General features: G+C 45.4%; 1 protein-coding gene across 1 annotated transcript in view; it reads left to right on the forward strand.

Annotated features, from left to right (window-relative positions):
• Positions 1–4,223: 4,223 nt before the first annotated feature.
• Positions 4,224–12,679, forward strand: part of PSTPIP1 (proline-serine-threonine phosphatase interacting protein 1) — a 47,925-nt gene continuing 39,469 nt past the window's right edge. Inside the window, exon 1 of the mRNA XM_005419698.2 lies at positions 4,224–5,104. Within this exon, the coding sequence (XP_005419755.1) occupies positions 5,072–5,104 (33 nt within the window). The 5' untranslated portion in view covers positions 4,224–5,071. The remainder of the gene's footprint in view (positions 5,105–12,679) is intronic.

A 12,679-nucleotide genomic window follows, 5' to 3' on the forward strand; every position in this document is an offset into this window, starting at 1 on the left:
TCTTTCTGTGTTTTGTACATCTGTTTCTCACCTTGGGTCACCCACAGCAGCTCCTGGAGATGTGAGCAATGTGCATAATGTCCACTGGCAGCATTCTTGGCTTTATTAACCAGAGATGTGTCATCTTATCTGGCTGCTAAAGGAGATTCAAAAAAAAACAAGGTGTGCATTTAGCATTTTCTGGACAAGTTTGCAGAAGCAATTGTGTTTATTTTTTGATTTGCAGTATATGAAAGGCTAAAGCATCAAGGCATTACATAAATAATATTTGTAGTAATAACCTCTAAAAGTTAACCTCAGCTGAAAGCTCCACAGCTGAGTGCTGTCCCATTTTGTGATTATTTGAAACAAGGGTTAATGAAGGGTTAATGGCACTACAGGTTCAGTGTAGGAAAGTCCAGATATTCCCTTATGTCTCCTGGAAAGAAATGAGCTGAGTATTCCAGACAAAGACAAAGCCTCACAGAACAGCTTGTGTGGAGTATGTTAGGGTTTTTTAGTTCCTTTATAAATAACTCTGGTAATGCTCTCACAGTGTTCTTCTTGACTAATGTTTTCCTTCCTCCCTGCTCTATTGAGTAAAAGCAGCTAGTTCTGCCTTGTTTTTTTCCCAGGATACCACCTCTTAATTATGCTCAGAACAAATGGAATTCCTTTTCGGGTAAGTGTTGATGTGTCAGTAGAAGGTTAGAAATTTTGATTCAAAGCAAAACCACATACACTATATTTTTAGATATCATAGTAATAGAAATTCAAAACACTTTTTCAGTTTTAGTGGTTGGGTGCTTTTCTACCCATATTTTTTTATGTCAGTTCCTTGGGACTATGAGTACAGCTCCTGCCATAGTGGTGGTGAGATCTGATTTTTTAAAAAACGAAGTTTAATAAATCCAGTGCCCAGGAATATTAAAACAAACAAAAAATATATTATGGTGATGTTTCTAAATGAGCACATATGCAGAGTATTGGCTAAAATATGCTGAAGGAAGCTCAAGTGTTGCCTCCCATGATGCTAAACAAGTCACTGCTGCTGAAGAAGGGGCATTTGGTCCAGAGGCAGACCTGCTGCAGATGATAAGTTTGGGACACAGATCCAAGGGTCCTTTTGAGACATAGAAACCTCCTCAGCAGCACCAGCATTGTCTGCTTGGCTCATGAATGTGCAGTACTTGCAAATGAGTAGTGATTTGCTTTGAATTAAGGCATGGAGAAAGGCAGTGTATTGATAAAGCATTCAAAAGGTGTCAGAGATATTAAAAACATCTTTCAGAAGGTACATGTTTTTATAACAAGAAGAGGGGGATAAAAACCCAAATAATTTCATTTTCTCATTCACAAAGTCCTTCTACTTTTCTCCCAATCCTGTTTGTGCTATTCAAGGCCCCAGTGACATTGCACTTCTCCACAGTTCCCTTTTTCCTTTGTTTGCCTTTGCAACATCTTCAGGGGTAATGATAGTTTAAACCCATAGGGAGCACAAAGAGACCCCACATTTCTGTGACACAAACAATTTTATTATATACAAAGTATCACAATTTAATTCTAGAGGAAATCCATTCATGTTCTTCTTTATGATTATGGCAGAGGCTGATGATCTTTTTCTTGGGTAAAACGGCAGAACAGGGTCCATCTTTCAGTGATGGCCTCTATTAGGAACTGCTGTGAAAGGTTAGATAAGAGGTAAGAACAGAGCCTGTGCAATCAATCTTTCTATCAGTTATGGATTTTTACTGAAGCAGAAGGCCAGCAGGACTGTGAGACTGCTTTTGGAAGGCTGTTCCAGCAGTTCCCTCTAACAGGAGCAGAGGGAGTTGAGTTTCAGGCTGAGAAGAGCCTGGGGTGGGGTCTGGGCTGTGCTGGAGACTCCAGCCACAGCCACGATGGCCCAGAGCAGCTGGAACAAGCCAAGGCAGGTGTTCAGAGGCTGCAGTTTCAGTTTCCATGGGAACACAGACTGGCTCCTCACAGAAGGCAAGGTGATTTCAACATTTTTAATGGGTATGCTTTGGGATAATTTGCAAGCCCCTGACATTGCCTCCATGGAAATTCAGAGATCCATTTGTATGGAATGAGAACAGCGGGCACAGCTCAGCGGCTGAATTGTGTCTATTTTAGCCATGGCTCTCCTCTGGCAGTGGTTCCCTTGCTGCTGCTGTGCCCAGGCTGTGGGGCTCAGATGGACACTGGGGGCTGGGCTGTTAGAGTTTGGGCATGTTTGGAAGCTGTATCTCAGATATAAGGTTCTGGAGGCTGGGAAGGACTGCACCAGTGCCTTCAGTCTCCATTGGCATTTCCCAAACCATTCCAAGGGACCACAATACACCCGAGGACTTCTGACAATTACAACCATCTCAACACTGGGATTATCTGAGTATTCAGCATTTCTTTGTCTTCTGCCTTAATGCTTTTCCTGGACTCCCTCATCCTCTTGCTGTGTAGAATAAAAGGTTTACTTTCTACTTGATCAGACTCCCAAAAATCAGAAACATTTCCTCTGAAGAATGTCTTGCTTGGCATCCTAGTTGAGCGCCCCATGCACATAACCCAGCACCACCAGGGCCTGGGCCAGGGACCCAAATCAACCAAATGTGCTTCATCACAGCCGGGGCTGGGACTCACACCAGCTGCTCTGACAACTCATCAAAGTACCTGGCCTGGAGACCTGCTCTGGGCTGTTCTGAGGAGCTCACCCACTGTGGGATTCACCTTCTCTGAACCTGAGAGAAGCAGTGAGAGAAGTAGAGAACAGAATGATCAAAACAATTCTTATCTCATTGGCTGCTCCTGTGTTGTGCCAGAGTAGAATGCACTATGGAGATTGTTTACCCACAGTGATGGTGGTTTGGTTCCTTGGCCTACCAGGGCCAAGCGTGTGTGTGTCGTGACAGTCACAAGATTCTGTACAGTTGAGTGCTTGGCAGATTCAGTTTAGATGTAATCTAATATAGTATAATAAGGTAACTAATTAGCCTTCTGATAAGATGGAGTCCTCCTCATCATTCCTCCCGGATGTCGGGCAGAAATATCAGCTATAGCCCACAGCACAGTGAGCAGCCCATGCTGATGGTGTTGGAGAGAGAGTGTCCCTGGGAGCTGCTGGGAGGTGACTGTGCTGCACCAGAGCTCTTGGGCGGGATGGATGCAGGCTCAGCCCAGCGTGAGGTTCAGTCAAATAATTGGCTTTGTGGCTGGAGGCCAAACTAAAAATAACAGGAAAGTAGCGTAACATTTGAGAGGGCTAAAACACACTCAGTTTATTTTTCTGAACCCCAACAACAGCAAAGATGGTTTCAAAACACAGCTGTAACTTGGAAATAGTAACAGGAAACATTTGGGTTTGGAAGGACTGAGATAAAGCACTCTAAAAAGATCCTTTTCTTTTTGGATACAGATCAAGTATGACTAGTGCCCATGCACTCAAAATACATTTTTTCAAGGAATTTTCCCTTCTGGAAGAAAGCTTCACTCCTTTCTCCTCAACACTGTCTGCAAGTGAATCCTCACATTTCTCCTCCCACTCTCATGCAATGATGCTTTCTTCCTGCTACACCTCTGACCCTCCAGACTCTCGTCTGCCCTCCTCTGCTTGCGCTTCATTTTCCCTCACAAAGTCCCTGCACATTCCCTGTCTTCTTCAGACCATCAGGAAGGGACATTGCAAATTATTTTAAACACCAGCTTCAGATTGCCCATGGAAAGAGATGGGATAACTGCAGCCCCCAGCTGCTGCAGAGCTCTCTGAGCAGAGCCCTGAGTCCTGCTGGAGCCCAGGGAAGTTGCCAGAGTTCCCCATTCGGAAATGATCTGCCCGGGGCTGCTGCTGGAGGCAGCAGGGAACAGCAGCACTCAGAGCAGTGTCAGTCAGTCAGTCAGCTGGAAATCAGTAAGTCCTGATGTGTTCTTGGTGAGGACAGACAGCTTTCATATAGGCAACCACCACAGGACTATTTTTCTTTTCCTACACCCCAAAAATGCGAGTGAGTATTTAAGAATGCTTAAAACATCCTAAGGAGGTGAACAGAGGCAACCTCACCTGGAGGACAGGTGCTTTGGAGAGGCTTTCAGGGAAGCTTCAGAAGTGTTCCCCTGTGCTCAGGTATTTGCAGCTGTGTTATAAGAACTGGAGGAGCTGATTTGAGGAGCTGCCTGAAATACCTGGTGTCAGCAGTGTGCTGAGTGTGGTCTGGGTGCTGCTCCTTCACTGGTCTGTGAGGCTTCACTCAGGTCCTGGTGCTAGCAAACTCTTAGCTCTCTTCTTTTTCAAGACTTTGGATTTTACTTCTAAATTTCACATATGTTGCATATTCATATGAACATTTATGTGAGGGCATGCAAATCAGGACTGTTCTCTGCATCGACATCCAGGTATCTAAATGTGTGCAGACACCTGCACAATTCTCAGGGTTCTTAATTTAACCTGAGTCCTGAAAAGCCTTTCCAGCTGCAAAATGCAGCTTTGAGCTAAGCTTCTCGTATGCAAAGGCATGGGCCCCTGCTAGCCCCAGAAGGTGCTGCAGAAATGGGGCACTGATGTTTCTTTTGCTTCTTTTTCTTTGCAAGACCACAGCATTAGAGAATAGCTTGTCTCTCTGTATTGTGCTGGTTTCTTTTGCACTGTAATGGTCCTCTCTCTTCCTGCAGCTGATCAAATCATATTACTGAACCTAGTGCCTTTTTTTTTCCCCCTCTATTTTTTTCCTGTCCACTCACACACACCCATGGCAAGGAGCAGCCTGACACCATTTGACATCTCCTTGCTTCCTCATTTCAATATTAACTGTTTACCAGAAGAGAAACAGGTTTGGGGTGCGGGTGCTGAGCCTGTCTCTGTGTATGAGCAACAGCTCTTTTGCCCTCTGTCCCTCACAGCCACAGGTCATTTCTCTGAGCTGCCTGGGACAGCCCCATGCTATTGGCACCAGCCTGACCTCAGGAGGGACAGGTCTGTGGATGTGCTGCACTCTCTGCTTGGGCTGGGGTGCAGTGACAAGGCTCAGAGCTCTGCCTGCTGCCACTCTCACCCCACAACGGACTTGCTGAAGGATTCCTACCCCTCCACAGAGCAATAACAATGACCCAGCTGCAGTTTAAAGATGCTTTTTGGGTGAGTGAGCATTTACTATGTGTTTCCTATATTCAATGTATCTGTGTTTTAATTTTTTTTTAAATACAACTTGGTTCTGTATATAGTTTAAAACTAATTTAATGCTGTTCTGTGTTCTCAATTTAGTTTAGTAAAAATCCAAATTTCTCTCCAAGCAAAAACATAGTGTTTAGTAGTGTGTTTGATCCTGGGCAGAAGGGTGCAGTGTAAAGAATATATCCAGTCCCATAAAACCACTGACATTCCCAGTTCCTGTGCTAGGGCCAGAAGCCTCTTTTGAAAGGGACTTGGATTTGTCTGTGTCACAGTGCTAAGAACCTGCTTGCAGTGAGTGTCCTCAGCTCTACAAGTGGCTCCCAGGTGAGCTGTTGCTAATTATAGGCTGAATTCCCTCCTGTTTGGTGAAGAACAGAGCCAGCAGCTGTGAGCAAAATGCTCCTGCTCAGCTCCCTGCAGGCTCCCACCCTGCTGCCAGGTGCATTCCCAGGCAGGCAGAGCCCAGGAGCTGTGAGGCAGCACAGGTCAGAAAGGACCAGCAGTGACACTCCACAGCTAAGCCCAAACACTCACAGCTGACCTAAAACCAGCAAATACTGAAACAAGGAGATCTGCTCCATACCTGTTATTTGACTTTTGTTTGAAAATCCTTTTGGTCTCCTGTTTGCAAGCTCTTTCCCTGCAGTTACAAGGTAAAAGGACCTTAGGAATTTCTCTGTGATAATCTGAGTTTCTCTAGCAATTGGATAAGGAAAGTTCAAAAATCAAAATTCTGTCATTGCAAAGTTGAGTAAACAGGATGTTATGCGGTTGCCTCTTTTCTGGGCAATCAGTTATCCAGCATCAAGGACTGACTCAAAGAAAGACATGAAGCTAAATTAATTCTTTCTGCCATTGCCTGGCTGTTCTTTCTGCTTGTGCTCTCTTTCTCTCTACCCACGCTTCAGGGTAAACCCTCTCTTGGTAGAAAACAGAAGGGCAGAGGCAAAAACACATTTCAGTGAACCACCATGCTCTGGGCACTTCCAGGAAGCCCTCCCCACCCCCACTGCAGGACTAGATTTGAACAGTTAAAAAGAATAAAAATACAATGAGGAAATACGAAAGTCGCTGTTGATGCTGGGACTAACTGTGCATGACCACACCTATGTGAGATTCTCCTCATTTCTGCACACCCTGACTGCACAGGGTGGGACACAGCTGGGGGCCAGGGCTGCCCTGGGAGCTCCAGCCCTTGCATTGCTGAGCTTCCTAGGATAACAATCCACCTGACTTTTAGAGCTGGTACCTTTGGTGTAGTTACTTTTCAATGCCTTGGTCTTCAGGGAGAATCAATCAAGCTATGGCAGTAGTGTGAGGGTGATTAATGCCAGCTGACAATCTGGCCAGGCTGGTTCTTCATGGCTCTTCTTCCCTAAACTTCTGCCCTGTGCTTAGTCACATTACCATGACTCAAATCCTTGCTTAGCTTTGAAGCTAACGCCTTATTTAAAGGAAAGCATCTTTGGATTTCATATTTTTTGGCTGGAAATGTACTGCTCAGATTGATTAGGAGGGAAAAAAATGTATCAGGTTGCAGGATAGAAGCTTTAGCTATAGCAGTAAGTCTTTAAAAGTGAAAACTTACAGGATATTGCACAACACAGAACAAGCGTGCAGCATGCCCCCCAGATCACAAGATCAGCAAATATTTTTGCATTCATAAGGTTCTGTTGTGAGAGGAAAATGTATTCATGTGGTTTGCTTCAGCGAGCAATTATCTCCTGTATTTGGTCTGTACACCGAACAGAAAGTCTCTGATGGACACCCAGAAGGTGTTTGCCCCTGGTGGGTGCCTCAGCACAGAGCCCTGGCCTCTGATTGCTGCCCCCCTCCCAGTGCTGCACCCTGACGAACTGTCCCTGAACAACTGCTCCCTGCTCCACCATCAGGAAACTTTTGGATCAGCAAGGGTTTCCTCAGGACCTGCCTCAATGTAAAATATGTAAAGAAACCCTAAAAGCAGGAGATCTCCCCCTATGTGTGTCTGTGTGGTGTCTTCCAGGAAAATGCAACTTGTTCCTCATAACAGGTTTAAATTTTATCCTCTCTTTTCCGAAGAAATGTAGCAGTGATAGTACTACACTAAAACTTCCACGCTTACTTCATTTATATTTTCTTTGTAGCATGGCCCGAGCAAAAAACCCATGTATTTTTTAATTACAGTTTTTATTTCTATATACTCCACACTGTAATGGTTTAAGGGACAGTTGCTCAAAGTCTGCACTAAAATGTGCTTCTTAAGCAGAAGTTTTCTATCCTCTGATAATATTTTGGAAAATGTTAGTGAGATGGATTCAGATGGGGTTTGATAGCCAGTGCAGGGCAGTTGCTGATGAAGTTATATTCTGCTGGGCTGCTGTACAAGCCTGACAGATGTTACCTGTCTTCTCTAGCATCACATGAGACGGGAAGGGAAATTCCCATGTTAAATGGGAGTGTGTGTGTGGCACCAGCATGTGCCATGATAATGGGGTTATGTTAACAGGCAGAGCAACAGTAATTTTGTTTGTTACAAAAACCGCTATCCAAGAAAATCTTTCCCCCTCAGTCACAGAGTGTCTTCCTGACTCTCATTCTCTGTTCTTGCGTGCATTGTTGCTTTTCCTTTGCAATTTCTGTCATTGCCTTTACCTTCTATTTAGTCTCCCTCCAACCTGCTGCTCAAAACTGCAGCTGCAGCCCCTGAAATGCAGCTATTTCTGGCCAAGAGATAGGAAGGTACTGGCACCACTTCCTGGCTTTGCCATACCCACCTGGGAACAGGGAATGAGGGAAACTTCCAGAGGAGCTGGTTGGTTTTGGGGCAGGCTCCAAAGTGCCCAGAGTTGAGTGGGAGCAAATCTGTTCCTTCATACAGCTTTGAATCAAACTCAAGCAGCCAAGTCAATTCTGAAAATGTGCCATGGGCTCCTAAGGTACTTAGGATTTAAAAATAAGTGCTTGAAGTGTGAAATGCTTGCTCCTTCTCAGCTGTGGGATGAGCTTGGGGCTTGTGAATTCTCACAGCTCACATATAAAAGCGTGGGGGAGTTGCAGGCCAGGAAACATGAAGCAGGCCTTGAACATGAGCTGGGGGGATTTGCTCCCCTGCCCTGCTGTGGGCTGGTCCTTTCATATCCCTGCCTGTGGAGCTGTGGTTGTGGTCAGACACTGCAGCAGTGGGAGCCGTGGGAGTGCTCCAGGAGCAGGGACTCTTACCAAGATGCTTAATGTCTCTGGCTTTGACTTCAGGCTATGTTCAACCTCAGGTTCAGTGTGAAGCTGACTTTGTAGATGAGCCTCTCAACTCATACTGTAGCTTTTTCACACAATGGTCTGTTATATATGCCAAAAAAGATGTAATTAGCTTCACAAATAATTTAGCTTCTGATGAGACTCTTAACTGTGGAACAAGAGCTCCATGGTGATAAAAGTCACAGTAAAGCTATTTCCTAAACTTATTAGGCAACATGCTGAAGAAATAGAGCATCAATTGTTTCACTCAATATAGGAAGTTTTTTTATATAGCAGAGCTACCCTGCTTTCCTGTAGAGGCTGGGCTTTGCAGGGCCCATTGTTTTGCAGCAGGTATGCGAGGAGGAAGTGATACTGGGCAGGTTTGTTGGGAGGAACTGGAGCTGGGGAGGCTCCTGCCAGCCCAGCACCCTGAGGCTGAGCTTGGGCAGGCAGGGATGAGGCTGGCAAACCTTCCAGCCTGGCACCCCAGCTTTGCAAGAGGGTCCCACCCAGTTTGATTTGAATGGCATGGCACCAGCTGCATCTGACCCTACGGACACAAGGCAGGTTAAGATAAATCATCTCCCTGCACAACAGCACACAGGTGGGATCTGCTGTCAGCACGTCCTGCACTCCCTGAGCTCCAGAGGTGTGGCCATGGTCCTGCACTCCCTGAGCTCCAGAGGCAGAGGGATGCCCACAGTGCTGGTCACATCCAGGCCAAGTCATTGCTGCAGGATGTGTGGAAATGGGGAATAAAGGGGGAACCAGCTTGGAAAAATTGGACTGGTTGCCCACCTGATGTCTGTGTTTGTTGTGAGGTTGACTTCATCTCCACAGAAGAGGCTGCTCTACTCTTTTTTTACATGTAATTTCTTCCTCCATTTCCCCAGCTGCTCAGGGACATTGGCTCCCTGAGGCAATGAGCAGCACCCGCAGAGGGTGGAGGGGGAGCAATCACAACAGTCGTTGAAACCAGAGGAAATTACAAGTAGAAAACCTGAGCAGTCATTGTGGCTATGGAAACACTGGTGCTTCACAAGTCACTTCTGAGCAGAGCACAGCAGCTAAAATGAAGCTCAAATGAACTAACACTAGATGAATGGATTTACAGAGAGTTCATTTTGGGTCAGTGACTCAAATAATTAGACAGTTAAATACACTTGATTATAATTTTCTGATGACCATGTTGCAATTGAGAGGTTTGAATATTAAAATGGGTTGATCGATGAATTAAGTCACTGTGACAACTTTGTTAATATTTTTACACAGCTGTATCTGGTTTGTTTTGATCCATCCTGCTCTGCAAAAGTTGGTTAGTTTTACTTGGGCTCAGGGAAGGCGAAGATTCTTATTTCTGCCAATTTTAAGCGTGCCATGAGTCCGGATTTTAAATATGGAATAGGTGAGTCATGGACTCTGCCCATATGTACACACTACATCTAACCACCACCACTTAAAGAGTGTTTGTCACACCTAGCTTGAAATGGAGCCTCACTCAGAGATCAGAGGGTGTCCTCTGGCTTGTAAGAGCAGCCCACTGAGGTGCATTTTCTGAGGCAGAGTCCCAGAATGACCAAGGCTGAGAGGGGTCTCTGGACATCTCCAGCCTCACCTGGCCCAGCACAGGGCCAGTCACAGCAGAGCTCAGAGCATCTCCACAGGTGGAGACTCCACAGCCTCTCTGGGCAAATGGGTACTGCATCTCACCACCTCTTGTCTTATATAACAAGAGTTCTATTATCATTATAGTGCAAGGATTCCATATCACCAGAGCCTCGTACCTCCTCGATGTCTCCCACAGGCAGCTCCTCTAAGCACTGACTCTCCCTGGTCCTTGCAGCAGCCATCTGACTCCAGAACCCACCAATCCACTCTTTTATAACATTGTTCTTATTGGCTACAGGTGTGTAGCTAATTACTAAAGATTAGGCAAGTTCCTAATCTTTAGTAATTGGTCCAGCTGCAATTCATTGGGGGATAAGATTACATTCTATACTACCTTCATTTACCCATACTGTATCCCCCTACAACCTCTCAGCAAAAACCTTCCTGTGCTTAAACAGGACTTCTTGAATTTCCACAGGAGCTCGTTGCCTCTTGCCCTGTCACTGGGTGCCCCTGCACTGGCTCCATCTCCTCTGCTCCCTCCCACAGGAATTTAAACACACTGAGCACCTTTCTGCAGGCTGAGCAGTGCCAGCCCTCAGCCTCTCCTCCCACCAGAGCTTCTCCAGGGTGAATCTCAGAGTGTCCCTAGGAATCTCATTTCAACAGATTTTTTCCTGGCAGGACTGGGTGATTCACAGCCTGTCCCTTTCCTCCCTCTGGGCTGACACTCCTCACACTCCTGCAGAGCTGCCTCTCTTTCTTCAGTCACTGGCTGCAGACACTGAACTTGGGCTGCTTCCTAGGCGCAGGGGAACACTTGGAATTTCAATCCAGTAACACTCATTGCATGCTTGAATGGAAGGCAAGTCAGGCTGCTTGGTTATATTTCAGCTCCTTTAGCTCAAGAAGACCTTTTTCTGATTTCATTTGCCTACCTTGCCACAGCAAGGTAGATTCGAGTGGGCATTTGGCACAGAAAACACTAGCTTCATCTCCAGTTTAATCGAGGTTTTGTAATAAAACTTTTCTCAGCAGCCAGAGTTCAATAATATACAAAGCTTGCTGTGTTGTTCAGTAAGAGTTTGGGGATTTGGGGCTGAGATGAGGTGAGAGCTAGGGGAACAGCTCTGCATGGCGATCACTCAACCTTGCTCAGGGTGTCAAGGTGAAGAGAAAAGCCCACATTGAAAATACACATCTGGATCCCAATAGCTTTTCAGTTCTCCAGAGCATTATTCCCTTACTGTACATAGAGTTTAGTACTTCTTTAAAGTGGTGGAAAAATGTCACTGAACAAGACTGAGGAATTGAAAAGTTCCATAGCTCCTCATGCAATTTTATCTTTGCTTGAAATGAAAGGCAACAGTCTTGGGAATTAAGTGAAAATGTACCAGCTCAGGCTAGCTTAGAGATACCAACTCCTGTGGTTCCATTCAGAGCAAATGAATAAATAAACACAAGCATTTTTCCTTTAATGTAAGAGCTTTTCAAATCCAGAAGTTATTTTGTGCTGCTCTCAGGCCTAATGTATTCCTAATATGAAAGAAAAATAAAAAATAAAGGGTGGGGACATAGACAAAAAGGAAAATAGGTGGTCAGCAGCTCTGAGGTCTGAGTCTCATCACTTGATGCTCCTTGCAGTAGGTGCTGTAATTACTGAAGGGTTATGAACAAGTCAGGACTGACAAACAGCCTTGGGGCTGCTGCTCAGTGGGATGGAAATCCCCAGGAGCACCAGGAGAAGGAAAGGAGGGCCCTGCCATTGAAAGAGCCTGGATGAACATTTGGTTAGGTCGTGGGTTTCTGACAGAATCTTTTTTTTGTGGGAAAACACGGTTTTAATGGAAGTAGGGGTGCTGTTTTGGAAGATGAAGCTGTGCTTTGATGAAAAAGTTCTCACCTGGTAAAGGCTTTCTCTGGAGATGGAGTGTCGCTATAGGACATGACAGAACACAAGTGCACACTGCTGTTCTCAAGGTGAAGAGAAAAGGGAAGTTTATTTTCTGACTCTAACATTTATAGTTTTACAAGAGTGACAGTGGATTGGAGGGTGACAGTGCCACCTCTCCAATGACACTGGTCAAACCAACAGTCCATCAACTTTCTCCTCCTCCATAAAGGAATGCAAAACAATGAGTTATTTACAGCAAGTGTGTGAGAAAGTTTGTTACAAGAATGTCAACATCAGAAGGCTTAGAAAATCTTAAAAAACCAGGGTGACAATGGAGAATGAAGGTGCATTTGCTAAGCAGAGAGGAGGAGGAGGAGGAGAAGAGGCTCCTAAAGCCCCCTGGTTCTGGGAGCTCTGCACACTCTGGAACAGGAACTGGAGCTTTCCCTGCCCACAGCCTGCAGCCTGGAGTCCTTGTGCCACGAGGTTCACCCCCACATAAAACAGCTGGAGAAAGATGCTCAAATGCAACTCCCGTTCTCTGTACTGGCAGCACATGGGGGGTGGTGTGGAGCTGTGGCAGGGGTGTCTCAATCAGACACTAATGGAATGTAAGTATGTTGCATCATGTTGAGTAAGCGGATATGTTGAAAATTATAATTTAGGTGGCGAAGATCTCTTGTGAAATGGAATTGGTAACATGTAGATATTGAAATAATCTTTACTAAGAAGGGAAGTTAATCTTTCATTCATTCCCCTTCTACAGCAAGACTCTGGGAATATTTCCTGAAGTTTTACCCTTCCCCATGTGTCAGGGG

This window comes from Geospiza fortis, unplaced genomic scaffold (assembly GCF_000277835.1).
Source record: "Geospiza fortis unplaced genomic scaffold, GeoFor_1.0 scaffold171, whole genome shotgun sequence".
Classification (NCBI taxonomy): Eukaryota; Metazoa; Chordata; class Aves; order Passeriformes; family Thraupidae; genus Geospiza; species Geospiza fortis.